Raw genomic sequence first — 16160 nt, 5'->3', positions numbered from 1 at the left:
CCTTGGTCATGGTATACCTGTGTTCTGCACATTGTATATTATAGTGTTTTCCTACTCCAGCACAGAAATGTGCAGGGCACGGGCACTCCAGGGCCAGGGGTCAGCCTACTGCAGTTCTGCTTTGTTTTTTTAATTCAGTTCAGCAGTCATGGGCAGGTTTGATATGCTCTGAGTATGCAGGACAACTATGCAAAGCCTAGCTGGTATGAGGGGAGAGATAGAGAAAGAGGGAGAGAGATGCCTTGTAAACTTAGTCAGAGGATAAAGAAGGAACAGTAAGCTTTACAGACTGCTGTAAAGACTTGAAAATTGTCTGTGCTAGGTTAGGTAGAAACATCTGTACATCATATATCAATGCGCTACAAGGCAAAATGCTGGATATGTCACTAATAAACGTTTCAGTTTCGCAAAGCAAATAGCTTGGCATTATTATAGTGAGGCATACATACTTATCACACATATCAGTAAGCCTTTATGAATTTTGCTTTTTTTTGTCTCTCAAAATACCATAAAACAGAAGAATCACAGTCTCTAAGCCTTTGACATGTCAAGCCACTATTGTTTTGAAAGGAAGCATGCATATTCCCTATCACTTTAACAACCTTTACATAAACCACTCACTGGAATTTACCTTAGAAGGAGCACAGCTACCAGTGCCCTTGCAGGAGATCTCTGAGTGTCTTGGGCTTGTAAAATCAAGGTCTCTTTGTAATAGAGGAGGTCTATAGAAATTAATGGTAGAAGGTCACAAAAAAGGTAAATAAAAATATCACTGTGGTTTTGAATAAGATTTTAGAGCCTCACGTGCATCTAAATTACAGCTCTGGCTGCTCAGAAGAGGAAGAGGAATGTGTGAGAAACGAGAGAGGAAGCGCAGGAAGCCTCACTATGCATCCGGTATTGCCAAAATTCATCACTGCTCCAACAACACCTAGGCAATGCCAACAGCAGGGCTTCGATGTGCAACCCAAACCAATGCCTGGCAAAGGGGACCTTACCATATCATGCAAACCAAGGCTGTGCAATGTAATGGTCTTAATTTACAGCTCCACTACAATTAAACAGCAGGAATTAAATTAAATTTCACTGTCAGCAGGCATTTGCTAATAGGAGTCCATTTAAAGGGGAATTTCATAGGTTTTTCAACATTTCTGCATAATTTAATTCTTAACTAGTTTTTAAATTAGGGTTTGGCCTGAATCTCATGGGGTAAATGGGGCAAAAATAGTACCAAGAGACAACACATTTTTTGGATTTACAACATTTTTACCAATAATATTACATGTAAGAAGTCAGAAGACACATGCAGGCCCACTGGTAATTTTGGATAGTAAGTAAAATGGTTATATTTGAGTTGCAGAAGACATCATAAACCCTGGTTACTATCACCATTTTAAAGAGTCAGTAGCACACTCTGCAATGCACCCTTTGACATCAACCCATTCTGAATTACTTTGTTTACATCTCAATCCTTAAAATATGCAGCTATTACCTTTAAGTCTGAGAGTAGCCTCTGCTTACGTCCAAAATATGGCCTTTAATGTTTATTGATACAAGGTGTCCTTTGGCTCTTTTACTGGAGTAAGCCACACCAAAACAAAGCCATCAGGCCAGCGCTGGACCGCAAGAGTAAAACAAGAGGCTGTGTTTGCTTAGAGTAAATGGTTCCATCAGTGACATTAGTGCTTGGATGCAGGGTAAAAGGGCACTCTGAACCACAAAACAAACAGGATACTGCGTCGGGGAACAAGCCTAGCAGGTTTGGCCATTGAGTCTGCTGGAAGTAAGGGCAACAGCCTGTGTTCATAATTACAGCTGCTAAAACAAAGTATGGGTGAAGAACGTGAACTACAAATATTGACAATTACATAATGTGGCCCAATGACTATTGGCTGAATAATGACTAAGCCTTGGCTAAACTGACAGCTTTCAGTAATTCGGAAACAGACTGATCACTCACATGAAGAATGACTTGAGCTTCAATTAAAAAGAAAAGCTGTTCTCATGTACTAGTGTGGTTTGTTCAGGGAGCGAGTGTTGATACGTCATTGGTAAGGGCCGCTTTGCCGGTCTGCAGCTCTCTTTCTCTCTTTCTCTCTCTCTCTCTCTCTCCACGCTCCATCAACTGAGAGTATCGCCCTGTGGTGCCAGAGCAGAGACAACCAGAGAGGAACCAAAACAGGTTGCACATTTACAGGAAAAGGCCATTTTACAGAGAGTCTTACTAAGATCTTTTGCAAAAAAGGCACTGTTCGGGACTTCCTCAATGTGCAATGCACACATCGGTGTGATTCAACATTGGGTAGTGTTATAATGAGAGATTTCACAACAATAATTAGCTGCTGAGCAGCAGAATTGTGTCAAAAACTGAAGCAGGACATTGGGTGAAGGTTATACACAACTTAATTTATCCATTTATATCAAATTCACATGTGGATTTTAATGCACGGACCCTGCTATTAATACAAATCATGAATATGTAGCAGGACTTTGGGTACAATATCTGTTCTAATTTACCTCACATTAAAAATTAATGCCTTGTAAAAGGTGTCAGTTTATAAAACAGCTAGGAATGTGTCAGAAATGTGATCCTAAAATTGTTCTTTTCCTTTGCTTTTTAGAGCAATCAGCATGAATAACACCAAACCGGTCTCAAATTATAATAACAGTAGTCATAAGATGATCCAGTAGCTTTTAAACATCTCTCAAATTTGGTCAAACTAAAAGTCTACTAAAGAAAGAGCTTTGCAATAACCCATAAATCTGATCTGGTGCACTTAATGTGTCTGAAAGCACGACGCTCAGCAAAAGGGGAACAAACGGCTGTTATCAGACGTGAGAAATATCACATTTTGTATTAGCGCCTGTGTGGTTTATGTTCAACCAAGAACAAGGGGTTGGAGTGGCCCGGGATGGAAAGAAAGATGCCGGCTTAAATAAACCTGCGAACAGAGACAGATGTGTTCATCACATCCTATGTGCACTCTAGTTACCTTTTACCTGGGCGTGCGGCATGTTAAAGGGCTATCTGATTTAAGTCACTCACTCACATCAAAACAAACACGGCTGTCGTCCACTCTGTGCGGGGATTATGAATTCCAGCCTGACTTGTCAACACATGTGATTGAATCGGTCTGTGGGCTAGCCGTAGCTATGCTTGGCCCAGTGCGCTTATCTACCAGAATCACAGGATAGATATGGACAGTGGCTTTGGGTAGCATAGCTGGTCGGAGCCTTGAGACTTGATTTTCTGGCACCTTAGACTTTCCTATTGCCTCGGTCTAGTACGACCGAAATATGCAAAAACGCTCCGTAGGCTGGCTGAAGAAACAAGTGTCTCACCCTTAATGCATGTGTGTGCATACTTGTATAAAAGTGAACACTGGTGTGAAGTTGTCTCTTGATATAAATTTCATCACTGTGGATACTGTAACAAGTCCAAATAGTGGTGAACCACAAACAGCCCTGTGTAATACAACTTAAACCTGTACTTGAACTGTTTATACGATTCTTATAAACTCAAAAAAAGCATAACACACTTTTAAAAAACCATACTATTTACACTTTGCCACAGGTTAAAGGCCTTAGCTCACCAACGTCAGTATTGGCAATTGCCAATAGATTCCATCTATAGCAACAGCCATCAAGTTGGACAATTTAAATGTTAGAAAAATGCCTTTAAGATGCACAAAAGCAAATCATTAGTCTCATAATCTTTCTTTTTCTTTTAATATGCAGTCTATGTGCCATAGCAGCCCTGATTTGTTTTTTGCTGAAAGAAGTGTGAGGCAGCTTAATGCGGTCATGATTGCTAAACACGCCGCACACTTCCATGCACGGAATATCTCACCAAATGAAGATGTGACTTATTAAACCTACAGTAAGAAATACCAAACTATCGCAATAACTACCAAACCAAAAGTAAAGTAGCTTGCGGGTTTCTGACCAGAAGCACATGCATGAAAGTTAGAGTAAGGAACAGGAGTGGATGATACAGCAAAAATACCATATCATGATACTTAAAGACATTTTCATGATACACAATATGTATCACAATTATTTAACACACAGACACAAAACACTAGTAATGCCACATTTAAAACAGCCATGGAAAACTATGAATACAGTGATTTACATAAATCCACTTGAACTACTAATTGACTAACATGTAGTTGGTCAGTGTTCATTGGGTATGAATGATGAACTGATAAAATATCATCATATTGCCCACCTAGTTAGGAACTGTCTGTTTTTTGGAAAGCAGCCAACCCCCCCTAAATTACCCCTACATGGTGGGTGACACTAAAATCAAGCAGGAATGGCTAGGGGGTGTGATGGGATATTATGAGCCATATTGCACACAATATCACAAGCCTAACAGGTTATTATTTCTTGATTGGGAATAAACTTCCATTTTAGCTCTGATTATTAAATAATCGTTGTTTCTACCAATATTACTAATAGTAGTACTAGTAATGGTACCTGTAGTAGTAATAATGCTCTGCTTCATGTTTTAAATAATGACAAATTGATCTTCATCAATAATTGTGTCTGGATTTATTGATTTTTCAAAATGGCTCATCATCCCAGCTCTGAAAATTATATTATTATTATTTGGTATAGCATGATATCTCGTTATTGTCTCATTAATGAAGAACATCTTAATACCCATCTGAGTTCACATCGTCCACCCCTAATATGTGTGGCTTCAATCTGACATAAATCAAGCACATTTACACTGCAGCAGTCTCATCCAGGCTCAGTCAAACTTTTTGAAATTACGTCACGCTTCCTGAAAAGAACACAACCTCTCAAATCACTGTTCGCAAATTTCACACCGCACCTCAGCTGACCCCAATTTGCTGGATTAGACGGACCGACAGACCTCATGTGACCTTTGGACTTGTCTACCCACACATGCATTGTTGCATTAATCAAATTACACAAACATCCTCAAGCTTTTTTATGCTCAAGATTCTGACCGCTAAGCAACTGCAGAAGGACGTTAAACAACTACGAACAAAGAGGATTAATTCCAAGCTTTCGATGTTATCAGCTCTCACTATACAAGACAACATACCTCAATCACTCCACACCTGACTAAATGTGAAAGGTGGTTTAAACAAAGAGAATTCTAATTCTGTTGGTTTTCTATGAAGGACTGGCTAAATAGTTCATGTAGTTCATTTATAATGAGCTCATTATACAGATTTGCTAGATTTCAATGGATTTTTAATATACCAAGATATTGAAGGATTATTCTGACGTCTATTTGAATTAAAGGCACCACATCTTGTCTTATTCTATGTAGGTCCATTTATGTTGTCATTGCTACAGTCCTTATAGTGCAAGCTTTATATTATCATCTGGCATTACTGTAACTAAAGGTGGTCACGCCAATAAAGCTTACTATATTGACAATCCTTATGGTGCAACGTTACTTTGTCGATGCCACAGTCCCTCTGCTGCAGCCCCTACGTCCTGATTTCCCAATATGTTGTCAAACACATTCCTGTCTTAGCCAGCGCCAGGACTAAGTATTTTCACAGGCCTTGCTGAGGAGGGACAGAAATAACTCTGTTACACATTGTGTGTAAATAGAGCTGGTAACTCTTTGGAGGGTGGAGGGCGGGGGGCAAGAGAGGCGGTCGGTTGGGGCTCTGGCTCCACACTAGCGCTCTATTTGGTCCCTGTCCTGAGCTTTCCAGCAAAGTTCGCGTTACATAAGGCGTATCACCAATGCTAGCTAAACAAGGAGACATGGCTCAAGTATCGCTATCAAAACGGCTTAGCGCGAACGGTCAAGCGCTCCACACGGACACCAAGGTAAATCACAGATTCGACCAGATGTAAGAATTAAAAACAGCGTATGCGTATAGGACCTAAAGTGTCCCCGTATTTTTAAATGCGAATTTCACCCTTTCAGTTTTCTTTTTTTTTTCCACACGTTTGGTCCGGTTTTGATTTTTGTCGCCTCTTTCCACGCGAGTCAACGAGTCCAATAACTGTTACAACGACTTTGACGACGTTTTTAAGATTAGCAAGTAGCAAGATTAGCAAGCAGTTCTAAATTGTTTAAAAAGACCTAGCTGGAATTAAGCCCCTAAACTGCCCTAAAACATAACACATAAAATGAAGCCCCTTCACGAACAGCAGACTTATTTGGACAGCCGGAGTTGGGCGTAATGGGCTATCACTTACCCGCTGAAGGTCAGAAAGTACACAAGTTTAGAAGCAGGTTTTTCACTGACGCGAGGCTCTGTGCCGGCTGAGGAGTCTCAAAGCTGCGCTGGTATCAGTTCCTTCTCTCCTCTTCTGGAAGTGAAACTGTCAGACAGAGTCCTCCGCCGCCACTTCTCAACTTTAACTCGGGTCGCAGCGGTCTGTTACTGCCGTTTGTTTTCTTTCCGCGCTCTGCGATGTTAGTGCGCCTCGCGCAGAGGCTCCCCGGTCACCTGTACACACTTGTGACAGCGCGGCCACCAATCACAGCGCTGCAGCTGGATTATGGGAAATGTAGTTCGTTCGGCTGTAAGAAGTTAACGCTGCGCGGCACTGTTCACTTTTGAGAGAGCTGAATGTTTCATTACGCGTTCGTTCAAAGCTAGTGGTTTATAGAAACGTATATTCTATAGTAAACGTAGATAAGTATTACACGGTGACGTTATCCAATCATCCTGTTTCATAATTTGAGGTTAATCTTGAGTTTGAGGTTGTTTAGCCTCTTTTCGTGTTGTACTCTCTTCAGAGGGCAGCCGTAATCACAGGGAGTATTATCTGTGCCTTCTATGGAAGTCCATTCCCGCCCTGTACATGTGTTAAAGCAATTAACTATTAATTATCAAGTAATTATTATTAGGTAAGTAGTTATTTAGGGACACAACCAACATTTCTACAGAATAAAGTCAGTATTTCATCAACATTTTCAGAAAGTATTTTTTTCCACACAGTAATTTTCAGAAAGTCATTATTTCAACATCAAAATTTTGAATTCCTAAATCAAAATGTCAACATGCTGCTCCCAGAAACAAAGAAAAATGTATAGGTGCAATGTTTCTCTACTTCCTAGCTGCAGTGAGCTTTCACAGCCAACAGACCTACAATCACCTGAAAATTACAAACAAGCAATGTACAACCAGAAAATAAAATCTTTATTTCATGTTTTTGTGGAACACCCCCCGACATTTCCCCCTTAAGTCATGAAATGCAGCTGTAATTTCATTTCTGTGTACTTTTAATTCAGTAAATTGCAGGACTTTAATTCAGCAAATTAAAGTGATTTATTAAATAAAAAAAATAATTTACTGAATACAACAAAAATATTCATCCATGTGTTTACCCAAAAATGCTTTCAGCATTGCATTAGTATCCCACTGATAATCACTTTAGATTTTCTGTATGCTATTTTAACACCTTTTAAATTTAGTGCATATAACACCAACATTTTCCCCTCCACACAGCATCTGACACCACTGGGTGGCAGAATTTCTCTTTTCAGCCTTCATCAAGGAAACAAACATTACTAACAGGTTGATTTATTTATTACAATAAACATGTCAAGTACCTGTCACTCTCATAAAATCGATTCCAGTGGCACATCCCGTATGAGAAAGAAATCTGAGTGACATCACTACTGCAGGTGCTCTTCCTTGTTAATCAGAAAAAATATTCTCTCAAACACAAGACACTAGGCTAATGAAAAATACTGAGAACAGAAACCTGCCTTCTGTGTACATTCATCCACACGCCATTTAATTAGCCAAACATGCATGATTGTGAAGTTGGAAAGCTGCATTCAGATGCCCCATGAAGCAAACACTCAAGTCTATAAAACGGCAACTCCTGTGCCCCTACAGCTAACACAGATCTAAAAGCTACTTAAAGTAGTTTACATTACGCCAAAAGAGGGCTGCCCCACTGAATTAAAAAACACAGGATTCAACATGCTCGTAAAGGCCAGTTCAGTTTTTGCGCTCTGCAGACAGACCTTTCGAGGTCAGTGGAATATCTGAAAGATGGTATCTGCTGCCTTTGAAAACTTCTCTTTAAGTTTGTAGTTTCTCTTAATATTAGTTCCGTTTTCAACTTCATGTGTTGCTTCAGCTTAAACATCAGGCAGAGCACATACCATCACTGATACATACGCCACTACACAGAATTACTGTCAAAAACCTGACCCGCTATACATTATGAAGTGAATCAGGAATACTTTTTTTTCTTGCACACATCTTCAGTCATTTACAACAGCCTGAGGGTTGGATTAAACAGTACAAATAAAACTGGGACGACACAAGCACGGAAGAGTGCATGCAAAGACGCTGTGTTTCTTCCTTCCAGCTTATTGGTTTTAATGCCCTGTCTGCCTTGCCACACAACGGATGGAAGTTGCCCTTTTGCATAGATCTAAAACCAGTCTTTCACTTGGAGTAGTTAGGATCGGGTAAGACGGGGCTCTTTTTGTATGCCAGCATTAAAGAGCAACTTCAACCCAAAAGGGAAAAAAAAATAAAATAAATAAAGAACAAAGCACATAAGGCCTGCTTCCACCTGCACAATTAGAGACTCTACGATCTAAGCAGTACTGCATAACAAGCACACTACAATGCAAAACATCAGAGAAAAGACAGTGCAGAATGATTTGCAATGGTGGAAGCAGGCCTTAATTCTCCACTGTGGTTAAGTGTGGCTGATCTAAGTGCATGAAGATATGGGGTACTGAGGGTGCCACCAGTCCATGAGACGCACACTGTGGACAGGGTCCAGCACCACCTGAGTGCCCGGTTCTCCTCGCAACTTCTTGCCCCGGACCATGGGGGAGTCCTGGAATTCCAGCCGCACCCGGTGGTGCCTCATGTCTGTGCTCACGTTAATGGTGAACTGAAAGACAAACAGTTGGATCTGATTAAGTTTGTTTATCTGATATGGATTAGGACAGTCATTATCGATTATATTGATAATTGAGTATTATTTGGAGGATTAATCAAGCCAGTTCCTTGGAAAAAATAAATAAATAAAAAAATAAAAAAAACAATATGAATGGAAACAAATAAATTAAAGTCTATGCAATGTTTGCTTAAGATCAATCAAGTAACCTGATTAAAAGAAAACCTAAACAATATAAAATAAGCATTTAAAAAAAAAAAAAAAACACCCTTCATACACTTCTAAAATCTGATTGGCTGAGCCAAAATCCTACATATTCACATACGGCCTATGGCCACCTCACAACTGAATTCTGTATAAATGCGCCAAATCATTAAAGATTATAGTGCTGTTAATAGACTTGTTGCTCACTTGGAAAACTGAGAATTGACAAAGTAAATACTTGTTTAAACTGAAGGGCTGACCACCTATTTTAGCAACTAGGCTAAAAGAGAAGCTAAATCCATACAAAATACATAGCTTAAACATCTTGCATGCTTTAAAAGTCTGTTTTTGATCATATGTGGCTTTAGCTGTATTAAACCCACCGTGGGAGAAAGTTACCATTATTGTTGTGATGGTAATTTGGTGAGTAAAAACTAATTATTAAGCAAAGGGCTCTCTGTTAACCATGGCTATAAACGCTCATGGGCATGCTCATCAGGCTGTTTCTTACTGTAAATGAAAAAGTAGGAACACTGAAAGTATGCACTCTTTATGCCAACCTATCCTTGCTGATTCATCAAAATGTAAATTTTAATCTATAATTATCTGCAGGAGTGATGGTCAGGACCCAATTGTGAACATGTAAATAAGTCATTCCATATCTGAGCTTTGTACATAGATAGTTGAGGAGCCAGTTAAGCGGTATTTGGCACCCATTAGTGTTTGGGGCTTCTGATAGATCTGGTGTGATCAGAATGGGTTATTTGCACTTCAAAAATAAATTACAGCAAAACAAGCAATACAATGTCACTCACCATGGTTAGTGTCATGCCCATGACGACGGAAGTGAAGATGAAGTTGAGGGTGGTGACACGCAACAGGTAGCAATCAGAGTCTGGGTTAGTGAGGACGTCTTTATAATGCCTAGGCAGCTCCAGTCCCTGGTCACAGCCGTTCTTCACCTTGGCTGGCTGAAAGTTGAGGACAACAATGACAAACTAACACCAACTGTGGCAATGTGACTCGAGTCGAGTTATAAATCTAAAAGTATATAGTACCTGCTTCACAAACTTGAAGTTGAATTCCCACATGGTTTCAGCTCTACTTCCGGAGACTTTGTTGACCCAAAACAGCAAGCACTACAATAGGGGAGGAGAGGAAATCATTCACTCTGTAGACTTCATGACACCGTTAAAGACAACTGGTAGAGTCAAGTGACACTGTTTTGGCTGCAAACCTTGGAATTGAGTAGTGTGGTTGGAGTAGACTCAGGGAGGGGGGGACACATGGATACTCGCAGGCTGAATGGCTCGTACAAATGAAAGAGGGAGCGGATTACACGGGCACGTAGACAACGCATCCTTGAAATGGAGTCTGGCTGAAGGCGAGAGGGGAGGTCTGCATCAAGACTGTAGTGTCTGTGAGAGAGGGAAAGGGAGATTGAGTTATCAGTGGTTGTATCACTCGTTCAGTCACGGTAAAACTGTTTTTACTGTGTCCTTAATTAAAAGTGAAAGCTTGGGGTGGTTCCTAATTTGAAAAGTCATTTTCATTCAAAACTATGATTAGGCTTAAATTACTTGCCCAAATTTGAATAATCATCAATGCATTTTAAAAGGCCTTCTTTACCAAACTTCAGTGAGAAGAGGCAATCTGGCTAATAAAAGCTTATAAAACAGTTGATGGTGAGTGAGGGTCAATATTTATAATGATCGATGTAAAGAATAGATTAAGATATGATGTGCATTTTTATGTAAAAACTTCCAGTGCATCTATATGAAATCCATGCAGCTTCTTTTTGTCTCAAAGTCTAAAAATGCCAGGGTACAACCGTCCAATCATATATGTAGATTAAGTAAACTATCAAAAAAGGGAAATTTAGTTATATACAATTCCAAAAAAAGTAGTTTGGCATGATTTTTATGCTTGAAAACCAAAATAAAAACCATGTAGCAAAATAAGGCAAGTTCTCAACTCCATGAAAAACCTGCCCACAAGTTCTTAATTCCTCAATTGTTAGGCAATATAACCAAAAACAAAGGTCTTTTATTTTGACATGGTTTTACAAAAGAGGTGCCAGGTTATTGCATCATAAAGATGACCCTAAGTGACCTTCATGGTGCAATGCCATGGTTGGTAGACCAAAAATTCGCTGCGGGGTAAACTGCTTTACACCAGGGCACGCGTTAAACTCAGCCACATCTGCTTTAACTGCCAATGTAGTCTGAATCCTACAGCTGTGGACAGCTACCTCGCCGGCACACCTGTTTATTCTCTCTAATAAACACAACCGACAACCTGCTAGCTAGCATAGTGCTAAATAGTGGTAAATGGGTCTGTTATTAGAATGGCTTTTCCATTTTTTTTTTTTAATTATTCAATTTAACATTTGTGGCAGCCATGTCATCAGATTGTTAGCCAAATTAAGTTAAAACCTGAGAAAACTCCTACACATGTACACTAGCAGTAAACAGGTTTACTTCCTACTGCTAAGTAACTTTGTTATGAATCTACAGGAACAGCTGTGTTTGCTTTGAAAGTTTGAAAAGTGTAAAATTAGTTCTTCTAAATATAATTTTAAACTCTGCTATTTTTAAGGATAACTTAGCATAATTGTGTTACCTCTTGTACAGTCTAGTCCAAAATGCTGCAGTGCATGTGACAGCCCAGGCATTCTTGCAGATCAGGGCAAACCTGCACACGTCTTCAGGGCGTATGTACGCAGCAAGAACGTGCCATATGTCAATGGGATACTCTTCTCCATCGGTGCTTTCACTATTTTCTACAATAAAAATACAACAACCACGTTAGAACCAGTGCTGGGTACTGGCAGCAACTTCACATGATATTTATCAATAAACAAGTGATGCAACACAGAATAGAACACCATACATAAAGAATTAGAGCAGCTGCTACATTTCAGGGTGTTTTTCTTTATTGGACATCCATTGGTTTTCTTATTAGCATCCATTATATCACCAACAGCTTCTTCATGGTGTACTGCTTTATGGATATTTTAAAAACAGCCCTAATTAGCACGGGCCCTGGTTGCAAGTAAGCATTACAAAATTGCGATGGGAATTAAAACCAACTGCAAAAACTTATGAACTATAATTTCTAACCAAAGGCAATGGTTCTCACCCTTGGTCGTACACTGGTCCCACAAACGTTAGTTACATATTTGCTTCAACTAGAGAAGGGCTTGTTAATTTGCTTATTATTTGAAACAAGTGTGTTAGAGCACTGAAAACACCTAAAATGGAAGCACTGGGAACCACTGACGTAGGCAGTTCACAAATTACCTTTACGTCTCTTGTTTTTCTTCTTGTGCGACACCTTGCCTTCGCCATCACCTTCCTCTGAGTCCAGCTCCTCACTACTGTCACGTACATCTTTACTTACACCAGCTGCTGACGACAGCACTTCCTGTACAGGACCCTGGGAGGCTTCGAGCCCACAGAGTAATTTCACTGGAGCAAGAGACAAGAGCTAGTCAGAGATGGGTAGAGCAGCCTAGACAACTCCATGATATACTGACTCATGGGAGATTGTATATATACACACACACACACACATATATATGTGTGTGTGTGTGTGTGTGTGTGTGTATATATATATATATATATATATATATATATATATATATATATATATATATATATACACACACACACACACACACACACACACACACACACACACACACATATATATATAAATAAATGAAACACACACATACACTCTCTCTCTCTCTCTCTCTCAAGTACTACAATGGAGCTTCTCAGTACATCCAAAATCTATACACCTAGGAACTTAAATTCATTAAAGCCCTTACAGCACTTTCCATCGCCAAGTGACCAATATCTGAATACCCATGCTCAATCTGGCCACTAGATGTATAGGTCAAGTTCAAAACAGTGCTGACAAATGATTGGTCACACACAATCACGCACTGTCACGAATGAACAAACAATAAAACAACACAATAAAACTTACACCAGAACTTGAAGAGCTTCCTTTCTTGCTTCTGTTATTTGTGGGTTTACTGTTGATACTAGTGAGAAGTTGTGTGATGACTACACACCTTCAAGAGAACCCCACCCACTTTTATGGTTCTGTTGAGTAATGGGAAACTTGACCAGGGTACAGACAGTTCTGGGTTCGGGTTAATAACCACTGCAACACACTGCCCAGGGGTATGTCTTAGAGGGCCATTAGGTGCTGCTATTTACTGTTTGAGATTCTTTTGGCTTGAAATAAAATAAACGGAAGTGTGAGTAACGGCAATGTGTCACCAACGTAACAAAGAAATTAAACTCCAAAAAAAGAAATGGGAACTAAATGTGAACTAATGAATGAAGAAAAGATCAATTAGTTACTAAACATCCCATTTTTATGATTTTCATTACTGACAAAAGTAATTTTCCATTCGACTTCAAGCTAATGTTACAGGGACACCTTAGACAAAATGAAAAAAGTATAACCAACGTTACTTCTGTTGTAAACATTCACAGTCGCCTCCTTCAACAGACTTCAGTGCTACCTGGTGGCATATACTTGACAGCAGGCTGCTTAAAATTCATGTTTTGCCTTTTACACTAGCGTTAGCTGGCTAATGCAGAAGGACGCCAGACGGCTAACCTTTCTGCTAGGAAGCCAAATATAACGTCTGTCTGCATTTGTTCGTCTCTACATCAGTGGCTAGGCTAGCAGTCAGCACTGCTAGCATTCCCGATGTATGACGTATTCACGTAACGCATGCTGGGTATTGTAGTGAGAAAACACCGGTGGACGTAAAAAGGATACAACATCGCTAATTCTGTCAAACCGATTAGACTAAGTAGTGCAGTGCTGCACTATTTAATACTGCACAACCTGACAAAACATTCAATACTTCTTTAAGGTCCGAATGTCCCTTTAGTTGGTCTACTAAATTTCCCTCGTTTCAGCTATTGCCGTACTCCCATTGTAATTTATCAGAGGAAAAGCTGGAAATGTGTATTTGGATGTAATAGCTTACCTTCTTTTTCAATTGCATTTGCAACAGCCTTTTTCACGCGTCCCGACTTCACGATAGCAGGATCCGCGTTGGCGTAGTCAGCCACCGTTACTGCGGCGCAAAAGTTGGCAAAGTTAGCTACCCAACCAGCCTTATCACCCATAAAGTCACATTAGCATAGCAAGCTAGCTAGCTAAATTGGTCAACTGGCTAGCCAGCTACACCCACTGTGACCAATAAAGAAGTCGTCATCGGTCACAGGAACGTTAACTCAATTAACAAATGATCTCTTTAAGGCTATGCAGACTGTTTTTGATGTAACGGTAGACTCTTTGAGGAAAAGCAGTCAGCTTTTCATCCTCAGCAAAGCTTGTGTGTGTTGGGCAAATAGCTGCAGGTTCCTTACCTGACTCCGAGCAAACATCGTCGGCTCGAAATTTCAGCCGTTTTCTGTTCCCTTTCTTGGGCATGACGACGACGCAAGACTGTGGCCGTTTACCGAGGCTGCGCGCCCTGCCATGTCTGTAGCAGAGGTGGCGAAAAACGGAGAAAAATGAAAGAGAAAATGCGGTAAGCTCCTCCAGGATCTTCAGCCATCATGGAACTGATCCAGCCGAGCGACGCGCATTCACGCGAGACTTCAAACTGGACGAGAGCTCGGCGCACGCCACGGCGATTGGCGGAGACGCGACAGCCGAAGCTCAGTTCACCAATCAGGAGCGGTTATTCTCAAAGGCATTACGTCATGAATATTTTTGTTTAAAAGCGACAGGGGCTTGAAGGTGTGGCCGGCTTTCCTACTAATAATAAAAATGTCCAAAGTTATCCAGACAGCCCTCCTAATTAGGAATTCAGCTACTGTAAGAGGCACCCGTTGCTGACTTAGTTGTGCCAACACAGCTTGAATAATCTCCACAGAATAGCAGTGCCTACAGAACGGGATGCTCTGGTTCATCTGCTCATGAACCCGAGATTACCATAATCAGTGCCAAACGTCAGCCAGAACCGTATAAAGCCCCCTAGCACTGGGCTGTGGAGCAGTGGAACTGCATAGATGGAGCACTATTGAATACCTTCGGGATGAGCTGGAGTGGAGAGTTTGTGTTCCAGAACTAATAATCCAACTATCTGTACCTGACCTCACTAATACTCTTGAGGATGAATGCAAATCAAATTCCAACAGCAAATGTTCCAAACAATAGTGCCAGAAGAGTAGAGCTGTTACTTACCAGCTCGGATTTCTTTACAATGCTAGTAATGGGAACCAGAGGTTACAGCGTCTAACACAGCCATAATGTAAATATAGCCATTTTATTTACTATCCGAATTGACCAGTGAGCTTACACATTTTTATATATATATATATATGTTGATAATGGTAAAATAATGTTGAATCCGAATAAATAAAAGTTATATTTGCATAATCTTCTGCCTCATTGTCAGGTAAACAAACAAACAAACAAACAAACAAACAAACAAACAAACTCCCAGCACTGCTCAACGTGATAATCCATTTTGGACTTTAAACTGACTTGGACACTAAAGTAAAATCCTTTTGTTTGAATGACCCTATACTTTAAATGTTTTTTTTTTGTTCAAATAAATTACTGAACTTTCTATTTTGTCACTAGCAAAACAGTTATGGCACTTTTGAAACTTTACCAAATGTTTTAGCATGAAACAGCATTTTTGGAATAAATCTCTAATTTTAAAATTGAACTCACAATAAATCAAAATGTTTCAACTTCACTTGAAAAATCAAAATCAAATCAAAAATACCTTAAAGCACAACATTAAAAAAAAACAAATATTTTAAATATTTTCACAACTTGAAATTTAGGAGTTGGGGTTTGGGACAGCCCTCTCAATATAAGCACTATAAATTATGAATATGTATATATTTAGCTTAATACTATCTCAATTAATGACTTGGGTTTAAATAAGTCAACAATCATTGTAAATATACATGGTCTGCATTGTTATTTTTAGTTTGAACTAATTCAGTAGATTGCTGTATGATGAGTTCCATTCCAAAATGATGTAAATTCTTTCAACAATTTTGTAACTGACAAGT

The 16160-nt window shown here is 39.7% G+C and overlaps 2 protein-coding genes across 4 annotated transcripts in view; both read right to left on the bottom strand.

The window, feature by feature from the left end:
* tfeb (transcription factor EB) overlaps nt 1–6444 on the bottom strand; it is a 45532-nt gene extending 39088 nt beyond the window's left edge. For all 3 annotated transcript variants that reach the window (XM_036558979.1, XM_036558982.1, XM_036558981.1), the window contains exon 1: nt 6202–6444. The gene's annotated coding sequence lies outside the window, so the exon portion shown is untranslated. The remainder of the gene's footprint in view (nt 1–6201) is intronic.
* Nucleotides 6445–7130: 686 nt separating this feature from the next.
* Nucleotides 7131–14690, bottom strand: tmem183a (transmembrane protein 183A). Its single transcript, XM_036559792.1, has 8 exons — nt 14493–14690; nt 14108–14197; nt 12390–12557; nt 11710–11869; nt 10325–10505; nt 10146–10226; nt 9903–10058; nt 7131–8877 (listed from the first exon to the last, which is right to left on the bottom strand). Exons 1-8 carry the CDS (start codon nt 14554–14556, stop codon nt 8692–8694), a joined length of 1086 nt encoding a protein of 361 aa, XP_036415685.1. The 5' UTR covers nt 14557–14690; the 3' UTR covers nt 7131–8691.
* Nucleotides 14691–16160: the final 1470 nt, after the last annotated feature.

This window comes from Colossoma macropomum, unplaced genomic scaffold, assembly GCF_904425465.1.
Source record: "Colossoma macropomum unplaced genomic scaffold, Colossoma_macropomum, whole genome shotgun sequence".
NCBI classification, from domain to species: domain Eukaryota; kingdom Metazoa; phylum Chordata; class Actinopteri; order Characiformes; family Serrasalmidae; genus Colossoma; species Colossoma macropomum.
Note: the sequence above shows the minus strand (reverse complement) of the source record. Positions and strands in the feature narration are given on the sequence as shown.

Excerpts from the sequence above, each read along its gene's own strand:
- tmem183a (XM_036559792.1), bottom strand. The coding sequence starts at position 14,556 with ATGCCCAAGAAAGGGAACAGAAAACGGCTGAAATTTCGAGCCGACGAT. Across the intron at positions 14,198-14,492 it reads CGATGTTTGCTCGGAGTCAG|TAACGGTGGCTGACTACGCC; the intron begins GTAAGGAACCTG and ends TTTGCGCCGCAG. Across the intron at positions 12,558-14,107 it reads AAATGCAATTGAAAAAGAAG|TGAAATTACTCTGTGGGCTC; the intron begins GTAAGCTATTAC and ends CTCTTGCTCCAG.